This window comes from Cervus canadensis, chromosome 10, assembly GCF_019320065.1.
Source record: "Cervus canadensis isolate Bull #8, Minnesota chromosome 10, ASM1932006v1, whole genome shotgun sequence".
NCBI classification, from domain to species: domain Eukaryota; kingdom Metazoa; phylum Chordata; class Mammalia; order Artiodactyla; family Cervidae; genus Cervus; species Cervus canadensis.
Window position 1 is genome coordinate 56,330,243 of NC_057395.1, and position 17,226 is coordinate 56,347,468.

At 46.8% G+C, this 17,226-nt stretch overlaps 1 protein-coding gene across 1 annotated transcript; it reads right to left on the reverse strand.

The window, feature by feature from the left end:
• Positions 1 to 10,473, reverse strand: NELFCD (negative elongation factor complex member C/D). Its single transcript, XM_043479444.1, has 15 exons — positions 10,329 to 10,473; positions 7,428 to 7,540; positions 7,095 to 7,204; positions 5,589 to 5,698; positions 5,132 to 5,239; positions 4,492 to 4,644; positions 4,153 to 4,283; positions 3,367 to 3,532; positions 2,944 to 3,078; positions 2,420 to 2,559; positions 1,646 to 1,760; positions 1,222 to 1,317; positions 1,008 to 1,148; positions 618 to 747; positions 1 to 528 (listed from the first exon to the last, which is right to left on the reverse strand). Exons 1-15 carry the CDS (start codon positions 10,413 to 10,415, stop codon positions 494 to 496), a joined length of 1,770 nt encoding a protein of 589 aa, XP_043335379.1. The 5' UTR covers positions 10,416 to 10,473; the 3' UTR covers positions 1 to 493.
• Between the last annotated feature and the right edge of the window lie 6,753 nt (positions 10,474 to 17,226).

The window sequence follows — 17,226 nt, forward strand, 5'->3', positions numbered from 1 at the left end:
TGAATCTGAGTGCTTTATTTACACATAAGAACAACATGACACCGGGATCCTCACCTTCTCACCAAAGAAAAGCTTTTATACGTTCTTGGAAAATAAAAGTAATCACAGTAATATGAACTAACCAATCAGATCTTGTGCAAAAACAAAAGCCAACTTTGAAAACAGTTCATCTGAGTGTCTCAGTCTCTGAATTCTACCACCCCAGGTCTGACAGCTGACTACATCCTAAGGGGTCTTAGAAGCCCAGTCCACTACCAGGGGAAGTGACACTGTAGAGGGATCCAGGGGGCAGACCTGGACTTAAAGGAGAGGGCCCATTCCCAAGTTTTCCACTTACACTGCTAACGTTTTCCTTTACACACAAGTCCTTCACTTCCTCCCATCAGAGCCCATTTCCAAGACGCTGACAGGGCCTCTTCAACATCGGCTTCTGCACAGGGTTATTCCACAGGGGTCTCCGGAGGGGCCGGCTCCACTCTGGGGATGCTCTGAGTCAGTTCACCAGGATGAAGTTAGACTTGCAGTGAGCTGTAACAAACAGAAGGGACCTGGGTTAGAAACAAGAGGGAAACAATGATATCAAAACTGCAGCCCAGGGATGCTCACGCCAGCCTTACCTATGAACTCTGTCACGGGGTCATGTTCACCTTCGGTTTTAATGGTGCCAGCAATGCTATCGTTTTCCAGGATGGGGAGGAAAAGCTGCACAAAGTCAGAGGTGTAGGGGGGAGCGATGACATCCAGCACCTGTGGGGAGCACAGCCTGTGAGCTGGTCAGATGGCAGCAGCATGGAGGGACCCCCACCCCTGTCCCCACTCCCACCCTCTTCTTCCTGGAGACCATCCCAAACTCCAACATGAAGATGGGCAGGGGACAGAAAGGTGTAACAGCTCCTGTGGATAGGAGGTGCCTGACGGACCAATATCCAAATCACTGTCATCACCATGACTACTGTTGGGTGCAAAGTGACGCCATCAAGCCCAGAGGGTGCTGCCAGGGCACTGACCTCGGTCACAAAGTGGCGAATGAGGGAGATGTCAGTGTCCAGCTTCTCCAGACACTTGCGGATGTAACTGACCACAGGGAGCACGTAGCCCCGGCTCAGCAGGTGCACCATCCTGTCCAGGAGGGTCTTCTTCAACTCGAGCTGCGGGTGTAGAGCGACAAGTGTGAGAAGGGCCATCTCCCCGCTGCCCAGCTCACCCCAGGCCGCCACTCACCTGCTCCATCACGTCCAGCTGCGAGTGCTCTGTCTCGAAGAGCTTCACCAGCAGCTGCAGGACCTGGGGGTGCAGGAGCTGATGGCAGGTGCTGATCTACAGAGAGGCCAGAGGGAGCCACCCTGAGCCGCATGGCTGCGGCCATGGGCTCCCCATCGGCCTCAGGGGAGCACCACCAAACACGGCTCGAGGCGGAAGACAGTGGTTCCCAGGGCCAGTCAACTTCTGTCCCATTCCTCATCCTCTCAGGAACACTTGATAGAAACTGAGAAGTCTACAGAATCAACGAAACTAGTTCCTTAAAAGGAAACTCCTCATTTGGAGTAGAAATAACTAGCTTTGAAAAGACTGTTTTCTGAGGGCACGGAACAGACACGTGGGAGGCGAGGACGCAGAGCTGCTGCAGGAACCTCGCAGCCCCTACCTCATCCAGCAGCGCCAGGTGCACCGGGGTGTGGTCGGTCTGCAGCTGGAAGTACCTCGGCTCCGACACAGTCCAGTCCACCCACTTCAGCACCCCCATGGCCACCACTGGAAACCTACCGGCAAACAAGGCAAATGCAAACACCAAAACCAAACAACTCAGTCCAGCCTATCACTTCACTCTTTGACGTGCTCTGCCAGGGAGATGCCATGAGTGCAAACAGTCTGATGAGAGCAGCACCCTCTGACTCGGGCGCCAGAACCCGAAACCCATGCTTGACCAACTTTGCTGGTTTAGAAGAAGAAAGCCATTAATGCAGCACTCTGAGAGCTTGGTGGACTGGGCTAAAGCAAGCCTTTAGGCTCTAGTACAAACGAACAGACGAAAATTCACATGCCTATGAGGACACCTGTGTGTAAGCTTTCCTAGTGAGCACTTACTTATAGAACTGACATAACACACATCTATCCAGGCAAAACTCTGCTGGTCTAACTTTTACTCTGAATAGATCCACTTCTTCAAATCAATTTTTGTAATTCTGGTTGGTCTTCCTTCTTAGTCTAATTTGTGAACAGATTTCTGGCAGGTAAATGGCAGGTAAATATCTGAAAATTACTCATGCTGCTAAAACAAAGTTCTCTCTATATATTTACAAAAGAAAAAACAAATGAGTAAGTACCTCTGAATCTTTTGTGATATATTTTGAGTTGTTAATATGAAAATTCAAACCAGCTCCTCTCCAGAGAATTACAACTAGAACCTTCATCTGCTCACCGGATGCACTGATAGAGGGTGCTCAGCTCAGCCACGAGCTCCGACGCCCCCTTGTTCTCATTGCAACACAGGTTGTGAACAGTCTCAACAGCTTTTGACGTGGACTTCAGCTCGTCTTTATTGATGCTGACACGCTTGTTCTGAAAACACAGCAAGCTGGTGAATCCTGATGGCACCCATGTCCCTGCAGTCGGGGTAACCCAGCCTCCGCCTTCCCTCTGCAAACCCTGTCACACAGCGAATACACACTGCAGACCAGAGGGACCTGTGCCTCTCAGTGTCTTAAGGAATCAGTTTCGTTTCTTTAGTCACACTTCAGATTACAGTTTGAATTAGTATCATAGATGCGATGCACATTTCCTTAAGACATTTAGCACTTTGGCTATTTTATGCAGAAACACCAGAAAAGACATTTCAGACACTAGTTGGGCCTGTGACTCTCTACAGCCAAAATTCACACGTAACACCAAACAGAGGTGGTTCATGTCTCCCGAAAGCCCATGCGCTCTCAGCATAGACACTACCTTCTTCCAGGTCTCCACCACGCTCGCTGCATATGCCAAGATGTGGATATACTTGTGCTTGTGGTCCTGGTTGATCCTGGCCCCGGGTTTAAAGAGTGACTGCATGAATAGGTCCAGGAAGGCGGGTACCCGGATCTGAAAAGAAACACAACTCAGTGAAAACGAAAGCAGGAATGAGATGGGAGGTGAATCCACACATGCCCACGCAGGAGTGCCAGCTTGGGTCCTTCGCTGAGAGTGCGCCAGGGGGCTTGAGGGCCGAGGACGTGATAAGGAAGGACCAGGGAGAGGACAGGAACATTTCAACAGGCATGAGCACTCCCTAACTTGAGAACTAAGAGGAGCACCAACGTTCCAAAAGAATATACTTCCAGTTGGCATTGAAGGTGTCCCATCTTATGGTTAAAATGAAAGGCCACTCACGAGTTCAACAGGGGGCGGGTCCATGCTCGTAAACATCTTGAACAGGACTGTGATGTCGGCCGGGTTCAGGGCTCCCTTGGACAGCATGGCCCCGAGGGCCTGGCACGCCCGGGGGTAGGAGGCAGCTGTGCCCAGAGCTAGTGTGATCTGACTGGCGTCGTGGCCTCTTGATGAAACAATATCAATAACCCGTCATTGGTAAGGTGGCTCCCTGCCCGGCCCTCCCCTGCCTTCTCTCCCTCCCGCCTTTCACATTCATGCTTTGAATTGTTGGGAGTCTCTTTGTTTTTTCAAATTTCTCTCACCCACTGATATTTTTTTACCTACTGACCCATGAAAACATTTGGAGCTAACTGGGAAAAAAGGATCCAGTGCAGCGTACAGGCTTCCTAAAAGGAACCATGCACTTTTCAGTATCTTAAGACTCTATGAATAGAAAATAAAGCTAATTAGTAAAAATAAACTTTTATTAGCTAATAAAGCTAATAATTCTGTTCTGTAAAAGATGGACCACAATCTAACAATTGGACCACTGAAGAACTGTTTCAAGACTACTGTCATTTGCTACTGATGAATCCCAATATATTGGGAATAAATAAATTCATAAATACAGTGAATTAAACTGTAAGCAAATCCTTTACAAAATACTCATCAAAGCAAAATTTTAGAATGCAAGCTCTCTTTCCCAGCTCTATGGGTAAGAGGAAGTTATATCAAAACAGGAGGACCTAGGGTCTTCAGTTGTGGACACAGGGCAATGGAGAGAGCAGAGACAGCGCCTCTCACCTCTCCTGGGCGAAGCGCTGAACCTCTTGTGCAATCCTGCGCACAGCCGAGCCCCCCTGCTCCTCCTGGGCCAGCACGGACATCAGGGCCTGTGCGAACAGGTACGTGTGTTCCCCGTGGCACACCATCTTCTGCAGAATGGAGAGAAGAGCATGTTTGAGCTTTGTGACCACAGCAACAGCAAAGGCAGATGAGAGTAAGACGCCAACAGTTCTGCACCTTCTGGGGAGGTGACCTCTGACCCAGACATTCTCCAGAGTAAAGAGCATTTTGCTTTTGAAAACACATGACCCCAAATGACCTCCTTCTAATCTGAGCCACATAAAGTAAAGAACTTACTGCAAACTCGGGGAGATTTTTTTCAAGGTTTTCTTCTCCTCCATCTAAAATTGTAGCTAGAGAAGTACGGAGCACTCTAGAAAACACCTCCAGCTGCTGGCAGGCTGTGGACACACTTGTGATCTCCCCTTGGTATCCTGCGTCGGAAATAAGCTACAACACAGAAAGGAGAAGCCAAACACACAAGCCATGGTCACAGGTTCACAAGAAGGTGGCCGACGGCGGGGTCTGGAGTGAGAAGGGCCATGCACTGGTTCTGGGTCTCAAATTTTTACTTGGGTGCCCGTTTCACCACTAACTAGGCTGGTAGCCCCAGCCAACTCCCCACCCCCAACCCGTGACGCTTAATCTGTGAGACGGAGGAGACTGACCAGACACTCGTAAGGGCTCCTCTCAGAACACATTGGGCTCTGTAACATGTTACAAACCCTAAAACACAGTCCATGTCAACCCCAAAACATACACATTCTGTGCTTTTCTTTCTCAACATTTAACAAGACTAAAGTGAAACAATGAAAACCTCTACCAAAAAAGCACACAGGATCTTTTCAGAGGGAACAGACCACCAACCAACCAACTCAAAGTAACCCTCATTTCATGAGTACTTTTATCTTTTCTCTGACTCCAGGATCTTTCCTACCTTAACAGTGAAGTTAAGCATCAAACAGTCTGGGTGGGCTTCAGCCAGCTTGTAAAAAAGGTCTCTCCAAGTGGTGTGTGCAATCATTTGTTCAAGCCAAGCAGGGGTCTGACAACAAACAGACAGACAGCAAGGTAAGAAGCCTGGCTCTAGCTTAACTGAAGGTTACGTTGTGCCAACAATCACAGAAGAGCCCCTGGGCGCCTGGCTTCAGCTGCAGTGTTCTGTGCAGGAGGAAGCAGGCCCCGGGCTGGTGAGGTCATATGGGGCCGAGTGGTAGAGCCAAGGGATGCCCTCCCACCCCAAGCTGGGGCATTTAGCAGGCGATTCAGAAGTTGGGTCTCCCAGCCTGACTTCAGCCCCCAACTCTCTCATGACAGCATGCCAGGCGCCGGTGTACATGTGGAAGCAGCAACGTGTTCTAGGAGCTGGGGTATAGGAAGGGGAAGTTCCTCACCTCTCCTTCTTCAGTAAAGATAGAGTCTGCTTTGCGGGGGTCAAAATGTTTGATCAGTAAACTCTTCAGGTGATTTTCCACAGTTTCCTGAACCTGCACTGGCTCAACACCTGGAAGAGAATGAAAGCAACAAGATGGAAAATGGCTACTTCTCAATTCGTGTTACTTTAGAGAAAGTAGATCAAGAGTCCATGTGCAAATCATGTATTACAAAACTGCTTCTAACCATTTAGGATTTGGAGTTTCTTATTAAAATTAACATTACACATATTTAACATATTGCTAAGACCCCAAAAGGAGACCAGGGCGAAACAGACACAGATGCCTGTTTATGTGTAAAGCACAGTGACGTCTTCTGAGGCTTGCAGGGAACAAGGACAGATTGCCAAAACAGACAGGGAGGATGACAGAAGAACAGCCCCCACAGCAGAACAGATAGCTGTCGGCCAAGAGGCACTCCGGTGTGGTCACCATGACAGCAGCAAGTCGACTTGCTTCTGGGCAGCACTTACCCCACCATGTCATCCCTACTCAAAGGAGCCGATTTCCAGCAAGGCCCTACTTTGATCGTATTAGCTAAAAGCCATAATCATACCTGGTCCTCAATTACCCATCATCCACTGCTCACTATAACAGACTTCTTAAAAATGACACAGTGAACATACACCCTCCAATTCTACAACATGGCAGGGAGCAACTCAGCGAGAATTACACTTGCAAGCTCCCTGCAAACCTCAATTATTGAACCAAGCAGATGAAAATGGGTAAGAAGTTCAATTCTTACTTAGAGAAGTCTTTATTTCTTATTTAAATTTATTTATTTGTTGCACCGAGTCTTAGTTGTAGCACATGACATCTTTTGTTGAGGCATGTGGGATCTAGTTCCCGGACCAAGGATTGAACCCAGGTCCTCTGCACTGGGAGCATGGAATCTTAGCCACTGGACCACCAGGGAAGTCCCTCTTCCTTACAGAAGTCTTAAAACCAGAAAAACAAAGAAAAGCTTTCCAATTTATCAGCATTATAGTGATCCATATTTGCAGCAACATGGATGGACCTAGAGACTGTCTACTAAGCGAACTAAGTCAGAAAAAGACAAGTATCATATGATATAGCTTATATGGGGAATCTAAAAATAAATGATACAAATGAACTTACTTACAAAGCAGACTCACAGACTTGAGAGAATGGGAAGGGTGGGAGAAAGGACAGTTAGGGAGTTTGGGATCAACATGTACACACTGCTATGTTTAAAACAGATAACCAACAAGGACCTACTGTACAGCACAGGGAACTCTGTTCAATATTATGTAACAACCTAAATGGGAAAAAATTTGAAAAAGAAAAGATACATGTATAGGTATAACTGAATCTGCTGTACACCTGAAGACAACAGAACATTGTTAATCAACTATACTCCAATATAAAATAAAGTTTTAAAAAAATGATCCAATTAGAAAGATGGGGGTGGGGAACGGGCAGGCCCTAGGCACCCCCACAAAGCACCTGTCTGGATGAGCCACTCGGCCAGCAGGTTGACGGTCTGCGCCACAGCTGTGTAGTTCTCGGACAAAAGCTGGATAACATTTTCTGGAGATCCTCCTGCCTGAAAATACCTAGAAAAGTGACAGACAAGCTGTGGCACTCGAATGGACACAGAGGGCATGGGAATGGACAGCCATGAGGGGTAGCGAGGAGGAAGACGCGTTGTTCATGCTTTTAAAGTGGGGGCCCATGGAAGCCTTCCACTCATGCATCATGTCCCTCTGACTTTACATGTCACCTCTGGGTCTGTTATGCAGCTTTCTCTTCCCAACGCAGCCAGAGTTTCTCACGTACCTCTTTAGAGTGTTAAAGATGGAGGGCTCCATTATATAATCCCGGGTAGAAAATTTATGTAGGCACTCCTGCTGGACCTCAGCGTCATCTTCTCCCTCTCCATAGTCATCCTCCTGTGGTTGGCAGAAAGAGCCAGGTTATTTTTTCATTACCACAGACACCCTGAAATTTCACCTTAAGCCCATGTAACGCTGTCCATGTCAAGCATTCCACATTTATCATTTCATTTGACTTTCAAATGACAAGTGACCAAGAGAATGGAATTGAGAATCATACCAAATGGGCCTGCAGCATGACCCCATGCTTGCACAGCGTGCACGGTGGTCACAGAAGTTACTGCATCTCACAGAGGACACCTCGCCCAGTACCTGTCTCTCTTTTCCTGAACAAAGGTAAGAGCAGTGCCCTTGCCCACTGGGTTGCTATGAGATCCCATGAGCTGATTTCTGGAAAAGCCATGCTTAGCACCTGACATTCAGTAAGAGTTCAGCATATTTCAGCTACGATTACTGTCTTCACTGTTACTCTCTCTTATGTGCCACAGAAAGCTTCCCAACAAAGACTGATGAAGCGGTTCTTGAAGACACAAGCCATCCATTTGCTGTTTGGACTCTAGCCCCCATTCTGCACCGAAGTTACCTTTAGCCAGTCACTGAATCTAAGGGCAAAGCAGGATGAGGATGTGGAGGTGATGGACTCAATGCCAAGGTCTGTCCAGCTTTAACACTGTTATACCAACAAGCAGATGCTTTTTGAACATTCACTCTGTACTGAGCACTGTACTTGTCACTAGGAAAATTAAAAATGAAAGACAACGGACAGTTTTTTTCTGCTGAAGGAGTTTACAGACTAGCAGGAGAGACCAACCTCAGTGCAACTGACCCTTACACAGTGCGGTAAGAGATGAGCCAGGGATCAGCAAACTGGGTGACTTTCCCTTCCTCCTCCATAGAGTCATGGTTGGACTGAGTGGGAAATGAACATCTAGTCCACCCCTCCATCGTGGGAGCCTAGCAGGGCCAGATCAGGATCGTGCTTCAAGTTCCCCAAAAGTGAGCCTCCCCAGCCCCTGTCTGTGGGGTCTAGGCTTAGCTCTGCTATTCAAAACAGCATAAGCCCTCAATTCATAAAATGAGGGCACTGACTGGACAGCCCTCAGACACGCCCCAGGTGTATCACTATGATTGGAAGGTGTAATGTGACAAATACTAGGGCATTTTGAACAAGATGCTTGAACCACCAACCCACCATTGAACTGACTGATGCCTTACGTGTCTCTCTTCTGGATCACCTCAGTGATCCAGCATCTGCTAGAGTGGTGACGGAGACAAAGGATGTAGGTGGGATCCCCTTCCTTCATGTACTACTTTCTTGACTGTGGGCAGGACCAAGTCCTCCCATCTCACTTTCTTCATTTACAAAATGAGCAGAGTAATACCCAACTCAGTATTTGTCCGTGGAATGAGATAATGCAGGAAAGCATCTTACCAGCCCAGATTTTCAGTTAGCTAAATCTGACTCTATCCTTCAACTCTAAGCCTCCAACACCATGGAATGAGCCAACACTTGAATCTTGGAGTGTCACTCCCTGCTCCAACTCTTGAACAAGTCATGCTCTTCAGCAGCTCTCAAAGGCCCTTTAGAACCCACTGCTTCCACCAGACAACTAAGCACACAGGCCTCCTTTCAGGTCCTGGAAAACAGTGCCCACCTTTGCACCCCTGCACCCTGGCTTTGATGTCTTCCTGTGCCCCACCTGCCTCTTTCAAGGGAGAACATGCCCCTGCAGGCTTTTTTCCTTCAAAACATAACTTCGATTGTCTCACACACACCTAACCTTGACTCCTGTTCAAAGGTAGGTTCCACCCTAGAAACTAACACACCACTATTAAAAAAAAACTAGACCCTCGGCATTAAAAGTCACTTCAGTTGTGTCTGACTCTTTGTGACCCCATGGCTCCTCTGTCCATGGGACTACCCAAGAATACTGGAGTGGGTAGCCATACCCTCCTCCAGGGGATCTTCTAGACCCAGGGATCCAATCTGCATCTCCTCCATTGCAGGCAGATTCTTTACTGCTCACCCACCATGGAAGCAACTATACTCCAATAAAGATTAAATAAACAGATAAATAAAAGGCAGGTTCCTCCCTCTTGCCCTCTAAACCAACTGCTTTCCAGTCCCCAGGGGAGGAGCCTGAGAAGCTGGGATTCAACCATCACTTCGGGAGGGTCTTCGGATCAGAATCAGGTTGGGGTCCCCTGGCCCAGCGAGAGCGCCCAGTTCGGGACCTGCAACCCTGACTTCAGAAGAGAAGCTTGTGACCGCCCCCTCACCATCCACAGCAAACTTTTGAAGGTCAAGGATGGACGATCCTTTTGTCGTTACTTAGGCCAAGGACTGACTGAATCAGCCAGAGCGCCAAGAGTGTGGTTTACAAACAGTAAAGCACGTGTGAGAAAGTCCAAAGTTGCACTTTCCCCTCCTGATGCTGAGTTGGATTTTTTTTTTTTTTTTAAGTATGACTACTTTTGAAACTGTCTGAGCTCCATCCTCTACTTTGGAGCTTGTGTCCGCCCCGCCCGGGGGGCTAAGAATTCCCAGGACCCGCCTCTGAGGCCGCCCCAGGGTGGTCGGAGGGTCAGCTCAGGTGACGACTGGGGGGCGGCGCCCGTGCCTGTCCCTGCGGGGACCAGGTCATCGTCCCGCGCCCCCGCCCCCAAGAGGCCGCGCGGTGGGTCCCCGCGGCTGCAACAAGAGGGGCGGGCTCGAGGCAGGGGCGAAACGCGCGGCAGGAGGGGGCGGGGCGGGCTGTGCTTGGATCACGCGGCGGGGGCAGGGGCGGCCAGCCGGCTTCGGGGACCAACATTCCTCGTCGGGGGCGCCCGGTGCCCCCCTCACCTGGCCGCCTTCCGCCTCGTCGCCCCACTCGGCCGCGTTCCCGAAGTAGTCCTCATCCATGATGGCGCCCGGCGCGGCCCCCGCCATCCTCTCTCGCGAGCGCGCGCGAGAACACTGAGCATGCGCACGGCGGACCGGCGAGCGCACGCGCGGCCCCGAGGCCCCGCCCCCTGCGGTCGCGCGCCTCGTCCCCAGGCGGGAAGTGCAGGGTCCCGGCGGAGAGGCGGGGCCAGGTGGAGGGGCGTGGTCGGAGGGAAGGGGCGGGGCGCAGAGGGCGGTCTATTCGCCTGCAGAGGGAACCGCTGGAGTAGATCCCCCAAGGCAACCTGGCTGGGCCCCAGGGATGTTGGCTCTAGATAGGTAGAAGTTTCAAACTAGACTCATACAGGCCTGGTTTCTGGTCCCATGTCTTTCTCACCAGGACTTTTGGTACTCTGAGCATCACTTTGCTCATGTGACCCCTGGGTTAAGAGAAGGGCAGCCTTATCAGGCAACATGGTTTATGATATCACTTACATGTGGAATCTAAAATAGTGATACAAATGGACTTACTTACAAAGCAGAAATAGATTCACAGACATAAAAAAACAAACATGGGGAAAGGGAAGGAACAAATTAGGAGTTTGGGGTTAACACATACACATTCAGTTCAGTAGCTCAGTCGTGTCCGACTCTTTGCAACCCCATGGACTGCAGCACGCCAGGCCTCCCTGTCCATCACCAACTCCCAGAGTTTACCCAAGCTCATCTCCATTGAGTCAGTGATGCCATCCAACCATCTCATCCTCTGTCATCCCCTTCACCTCTCGCCTTCAATCTTTCCCAGTATCAGGGTCTACCAGTGAGTCAGCTCTTCGCATCAGGTGGCCAAAGTATTGGAGTTTCAGCTTCAGCATCAGTCCTTCCAATGAATACTCAGGACTGATCTCCTTTAGGATGGACTGGTTGGACCTCCTTGCAGTCCAAGGGACTCAAGAGTCTTCTCCAACACCAGGTTCAAAAGCATCAATTCTTCGGCTCTCAGTTTTCTTTATAGTCCAACTCTCATATCCATACATGACTACTGGAAAAACCATAGCCTTGACTAGACAGACCTTTGTTGGCAAATAATGTCTCTACTTTTTAATATGCTGTCTAGGTTGGTCATAGCTTTTCTTTCAAGGAGAAAGTATCTTTTAATTTCATGGCTGCAGTCACCATCTGCAGTGATTTTGGAGCCCAAAAAAATAAAGTTTATCACTGTTTCCTTGTTTCCCTATCTATTTGCCATGAAGTGATGGGATCAGATGCCATGATCCTAGTTTTCTGAATGTTGAGCTTTAAGCCAACTTTTTTACTCTCCTCTTTCACTTTCATCAAGAGGCTCTTTAGTTCTTCTTCGCTTTCTACCATAAGGCTGGTGTCATCTGAATATCTGAGGTTATTAATGTTTCTTCTGGTAATCTTGATTCCAGCTTGTGCTTCCTCCAGCCCAGCGTTTCTCATGATGTACTTTGCATATAAGTTAAATAAGCAGAGTGACAATATACAGTCTTGACATACTCCTTTTCCTAGTTGGAACCAATCTGTTGTTCCATGTCCAGTTCTAACTGTTGCTTCCTGACCTGCCTACAGATTTCTCAAGAGGCAGGTCAGGTGGTCTGGTATTCCCATCTTTTGAAGAATTTTCCATGATTTATTGTGATCCACACAGTCAAAGTCTTTGGCATAGGCAATAAAGCAGAAATAGATGTTTTTCTGGAACTCTCTTGCTTTTTCGATGATCCAGCAGATGTTGGCAATTTAATTTCTGGTTCCTCTGCCTTTTCTAAAACCAGTTTGAACATCTGGAAGTTCACAGTTCACATATTGTTGAAGCCTGGCTTGGAGAATTTTGAGTGTTACTTTGCTAGCATGTGAGATGAGTGAAATTGTGCGGTAGTTTGAACATTCTTTGGCATTGCCTTTCTTAGGGATTGGAATGAAAATTGACCTTTTCCAGTCCTGTGGCCACTGCTGAGTCTTCCAAATTTGCTGGCATATTGAGTGTAGCACTTTCACAGCATCATCTTTTAGGATTTGAAATAGCTCAACTGGAATTCCATCACTTCCACTAGCTTTGTTTGTAGTGATGCTTCCTAAGGCCCGCTTGACTTCACATTCCAGGATGTCTGGCTCTAGGTGAGTGATCACACCATTGTGATTATCTGGGTCATGAAGACCTTTTATGTACAGTTCTGTGTATTCTTGCCACCTCTTCTTAATACCTTCTGCTCCTGTTATGTCCATACCATTTCTGTCCTTTATTGAGCATGAAATGTTCCCTTGGCATCTCTAATTTTCTTGAAGAGATCTCTAGTCTTTTCTATTCCATTGTTGTCCTCTATTTCTTTGCACTGATCACTAAGGAAGGCTTTCTTATCTCTCCTTGCTATTCTTTGGAACTCTGCATTCAAATTACACGTTACACATTACTATATACAAAATATATAGCTCCAATATGAAGCTCCAATACTTTGGCCACCTGATACAAAGAAGTGACTCATTAGAAAAGACCATGATAAAAAAAAAGAAAAAAGAAAAAAAAAGAAAAGACCATGATGCTGGAAAAGATTGAGGGCAAAAGGAGAAGGGGGTGACAGAGGATGAGATGTTGGATGGCATCACTGACTTGACGGACATGAGTTTGAGCAAGCTCCAGGAGTTGGTGATGGATAGGGAAGCCTGGCATGCTGCAGTCCATGAGGTCACAAAGAGTTGGACATGACTTAGTGACCGAACAACAACAATGATATATAAAATAGATAAACAACAAGGACCTACTATATAGTACAGGGTTAAGTCCTGAGGATGCAGCAGCTTTGGGAATGGCCAAGGAGCCTGCCCAGGAAGATGCTGCTGAGACCTGCAGCCTTGTGCCAGGCATGGAGCACCACAGAGGTAGGGAGTCCAGGGTTTGGGCAGGTTTTGCAGGGCACCCTCACGAGTCCAATACTGAGTTCAGATTGGGTCGTGCTGATCGGAGGTGCAGTCGGAACACTCATGCCTGGATGTCTTGCAGGTATCCAGAGCTGGGAGTGTGCAGCTCTTGATTCAGTGACTTGGCTCCAGCTTCTATTCACAAGATTAAAGCATATCAAGTTAATGAGTGTCCCTGCAGTTGGCTTGTTTCAGGGATTATTTTCATTTGCTTTCTGAAAATGTCACAAAGAATACACGACTGTTAAACTCCCACTACTTCTCCTCTTGTATTTTTTTTTAATAGTACCTGAGTTGAAAGCAGGCAAATTAATGTATATATAACTAATTGCTTCTATGGAATCAGGGATTATTTAACTTACCTCTCTCTCAACCAAAAGGTTACTTACTATTAAGCAGATTAACAAACAACCCCTAATGAAAGCATTACATTCAGTCTATAAGTAGTGATGATTTAGAAAAATTGAGTCTGTAGGTCTTACCTCCTAAGATATTGTTTGCTGACTGGTTGTTTTCGAAAAGCCTTGTCTAAAATGTCCAAATTAGCTTACATTACTGAAAATAAGGGCTCTAAAGTCTTTTAAGAGATTCTCCTATTTCAGAAAAATTCTGGTGGAGGATTTCCTTAGAAATGAGAATGTGGTTTCACTTAATCTATTAAAGAAATATTTACTGAGTTCCTACTCAGTGTAATGGACTGTGATGCAGCTATAAATTGTGAAAACAGTTTATCTAACGCTAATGGTGGAAAAGAGAAAAGAAATGTCATTTCTGATGATAGAAGAAGTGTGGAGAGGAGAGGGCTTGATCTCATAGAGGTCAAGGGAAGCCTTTCTAGGGCGATGATGTTTAAGCGAAGACTTCAGACTTGAACCTGGAGGACAAAGAGAGTAGGGCACAGTAGAGAACATACAAGATGACAGTAAGAACACAATCGAAGAGCAGAGATGAAGTGGGAAGAGAGACAGACAGAGAAATACTGAGAGATACTGAGATCTAGGCAGGAGCCAGATGACCTAAAAACAAGTGGTTTGGACTTTATCCCAGGGTCATGGGTAGCCATCAAAAGTGTCTAAACACAGGAGTGACATGATCAAAGGTAAGGTCTTCAGAAGGTTCTTCTGGCCCCATAGAGAAAGGGCTTAAAGGGAGCAAAGTAGGGGCTGGGTACCAGTTAGGATGCTGTGGATGAAATGTCCAGGTGAGGCTTGATGGTAACTGAGAGTGAGGCGGGCATGGGGATGGAGTGAGTACACTTGGGAGAGGCTTAGGAAGCTGGACAGGTAGAGAGTGAATGTTCTTATCCAATGAGTGTATATTAAACACCCCAATATTTAAATTCTTCATCTTCTAGTCATGCTTCAGCCCACTCCTCTGCCTTCTCCTTTTTTTAATGTGAATTTTTAAATTAATTAATTAATTTGGTCATGTCAGTTCTTAAATGTGGTATGCTAGCTCTTCCTTGAGACAAGCAGGATCTTTTGTTGTGGTGCACAGTCTCTAATTGTGGTGCACAGGCCTAGTTGTGCGCCACACAACTCGGCCTGTGGGATCTTAGTTCTCCAACTAGTGATCAAACTCTCGTCCCCTGCATTGTGAGGCAGGTTCTTAACCAACGGACCACCAGGGAAGTCCCCTCTCTGTCTTGCCGTCTTCTTCATGCTACTGAACTACACCTGCCAATGGCAACCCTTCTTTCCCACCCAAAGAACACTTCTGTGACTTCATTTGTTTGATCTGTTGACAATAATTGGCACGGGCAGCTCTGACCTTGAAATGCTGTCCTTCCTCGCTTTCCTGGTTTCCCTCCTCCTCCTCCTCAGCTGCTCCTTCTCAGACTTCCTCCCCTGTGGTCCCTCTACTAGATCTCTAGGCACCATGGAGCCTCAGAACCCAGGCCTGGACTCTTTCCTTCCTCACTTTCCTCAAGGGGCTCTTTTCCACCCCCAATCTTTGAAGCCATCTGTGCTGGGACCTCTCAAATTTGTACCTGCAGCCCTGTGTCTTCTCTCATCTCCAGACTCATGTATCTACCCACTCAACTAACCCCTGACTTCACCATTAGGCTTCCCCATGGATACCTCAGCATCTCTGTGAGCACCCCAAACCTGGTGCTTTTGGCCTTCATCCCCTTTCAAGAAATGGGGCCAGCAGCTCCAGTTACCAACCCCAAACACCTACAAGTCATCCTTAACTTCTTTCCCCTCCCCCACCCAATCCAAAGACAAATCCTCTATCAGTCCCACTTTGTTACATTTTATTTGCTTGTGTATTTATGTTTGGCTGTGCTGGGTCTTCGTTGCTGTAAGGGCTTCCTCTGGTTTCGGCAAGCAGGGGCCACTCTTCGTTGCAGTGCATGGGCTTCTCCTTGAGGTGGGTTCTCTTGTTGCAGAGCATGGGCTCTAGACAAGCGGTGTCATAGTGGCAGCACACAGGCTCAGTAGATGTGGAGCAGGGGCTGAGTTGCTCTGCAGCACAAGGGATCTTGCCAGACCAGGGATCAAACCCGTCTTCCCTGCATTGGCAGGAGGATTCTTTGCACCACCAGGGAAAGCCCCTCATTCCCGCTTTAAAAACACACTTCACATCTCTCACTTCTGCCCATCTCCACTACCACCCACTGGCCAGGTTTCCACTCTCACCCAGAGACTACAGGAGCCTCACTTAGTCTGTTCTCCAAACATCCACAATGTTTCTTCTTTTTAACTTTGCTGAATCACCTTACCATAAAGAAAAGAGTCCAAAGATGGCAAAATGTTCGTTTTTTCTTATAATTTGTGCCCTCTGATGCAACTAAAATGAACAAATACTTACTGAACTTCTAGATGCAAGGTTACTCACCACAGAGGAAGCAAGGTAATCAAGGTGACTATGATGCATGCCATCAGGAAGCTGCAAATCTACTAAGGAGAGAGATTATTTAACTATGAAGATGAAACTGACATTTTCTGTGACAGAAGTGAGGATAAAGTTTTCTTGAAATTCAAAACAGGAAGATTTTATTTTTTTCTATGTTCATATTTCTTTTTTTTATTAAAAAAACTTTCATTTTGTATTGGAGTATAGTTGACTTAGGGTTTCCCTGATGACTCAGACAGTAAAGAATCCACCTGCAATGCAGGAGACCTGGGTTCAATCCTTGGGTCAGGAAGATCCTCTGGAGAAGGAAATGGCAAGCCTCTCCAGTATTCTTTCTTGCCTGGAGAATCCTATGAACAGAGGAGCCTGTCCATGGGGTCACAAAGAATCAGACACAACTGAGCAACTAATACACACACACACCAAAGTTCAGGTAAGAACAGTATGAAAATCAGATTTTTTTTTGGCCTGAGAAGGCTTCTATGCCTGAAAGCAACGAGGGGAATACGGTTCACGACTAACTTCTCATCAGAAACAATGGAGACCAAAGGCGCCAGAATGACATACTCGAAATGCTGAAATAAAACACATCATCAAACAAGAATTCTCTATTTAGCAAATATAAAGCATGGAGGTGAAATGAATAGATTCTAAGATAAACAAAGACTGAGAGAATTTGTTGCTAGCAGACCTGCCTTATGAGAAATACCATAGGAAGTTCCTCAAGCTGAAATTGATGCTAGACCATAACATGAATTCACAAGAAGAATGGAAGAAAACCAGGAATGGCAAATATAAAGGGTTCTTTAAATAGATTCCATTTCTTCTCTTGCCTTTTAAGAAATATATGATTGGACAAAGCAATATTTGTAACACTGTATGGCTGGGTTTGTAATAGCACAACAGATAGAGGTTGAGACATATTGAAGCAAAGTTTCCAGATTTTGTTGAAATGAAGTTAATATTATTTTGAAGCAGATTGTGCTAAATTAAGATGCAGGTTATAATCCCTCAGAGCAATCACTAAAAAAAGAAACAACTTTTAAAAAGTAGAAAATAATGAAGCAATAAATTAAAATAG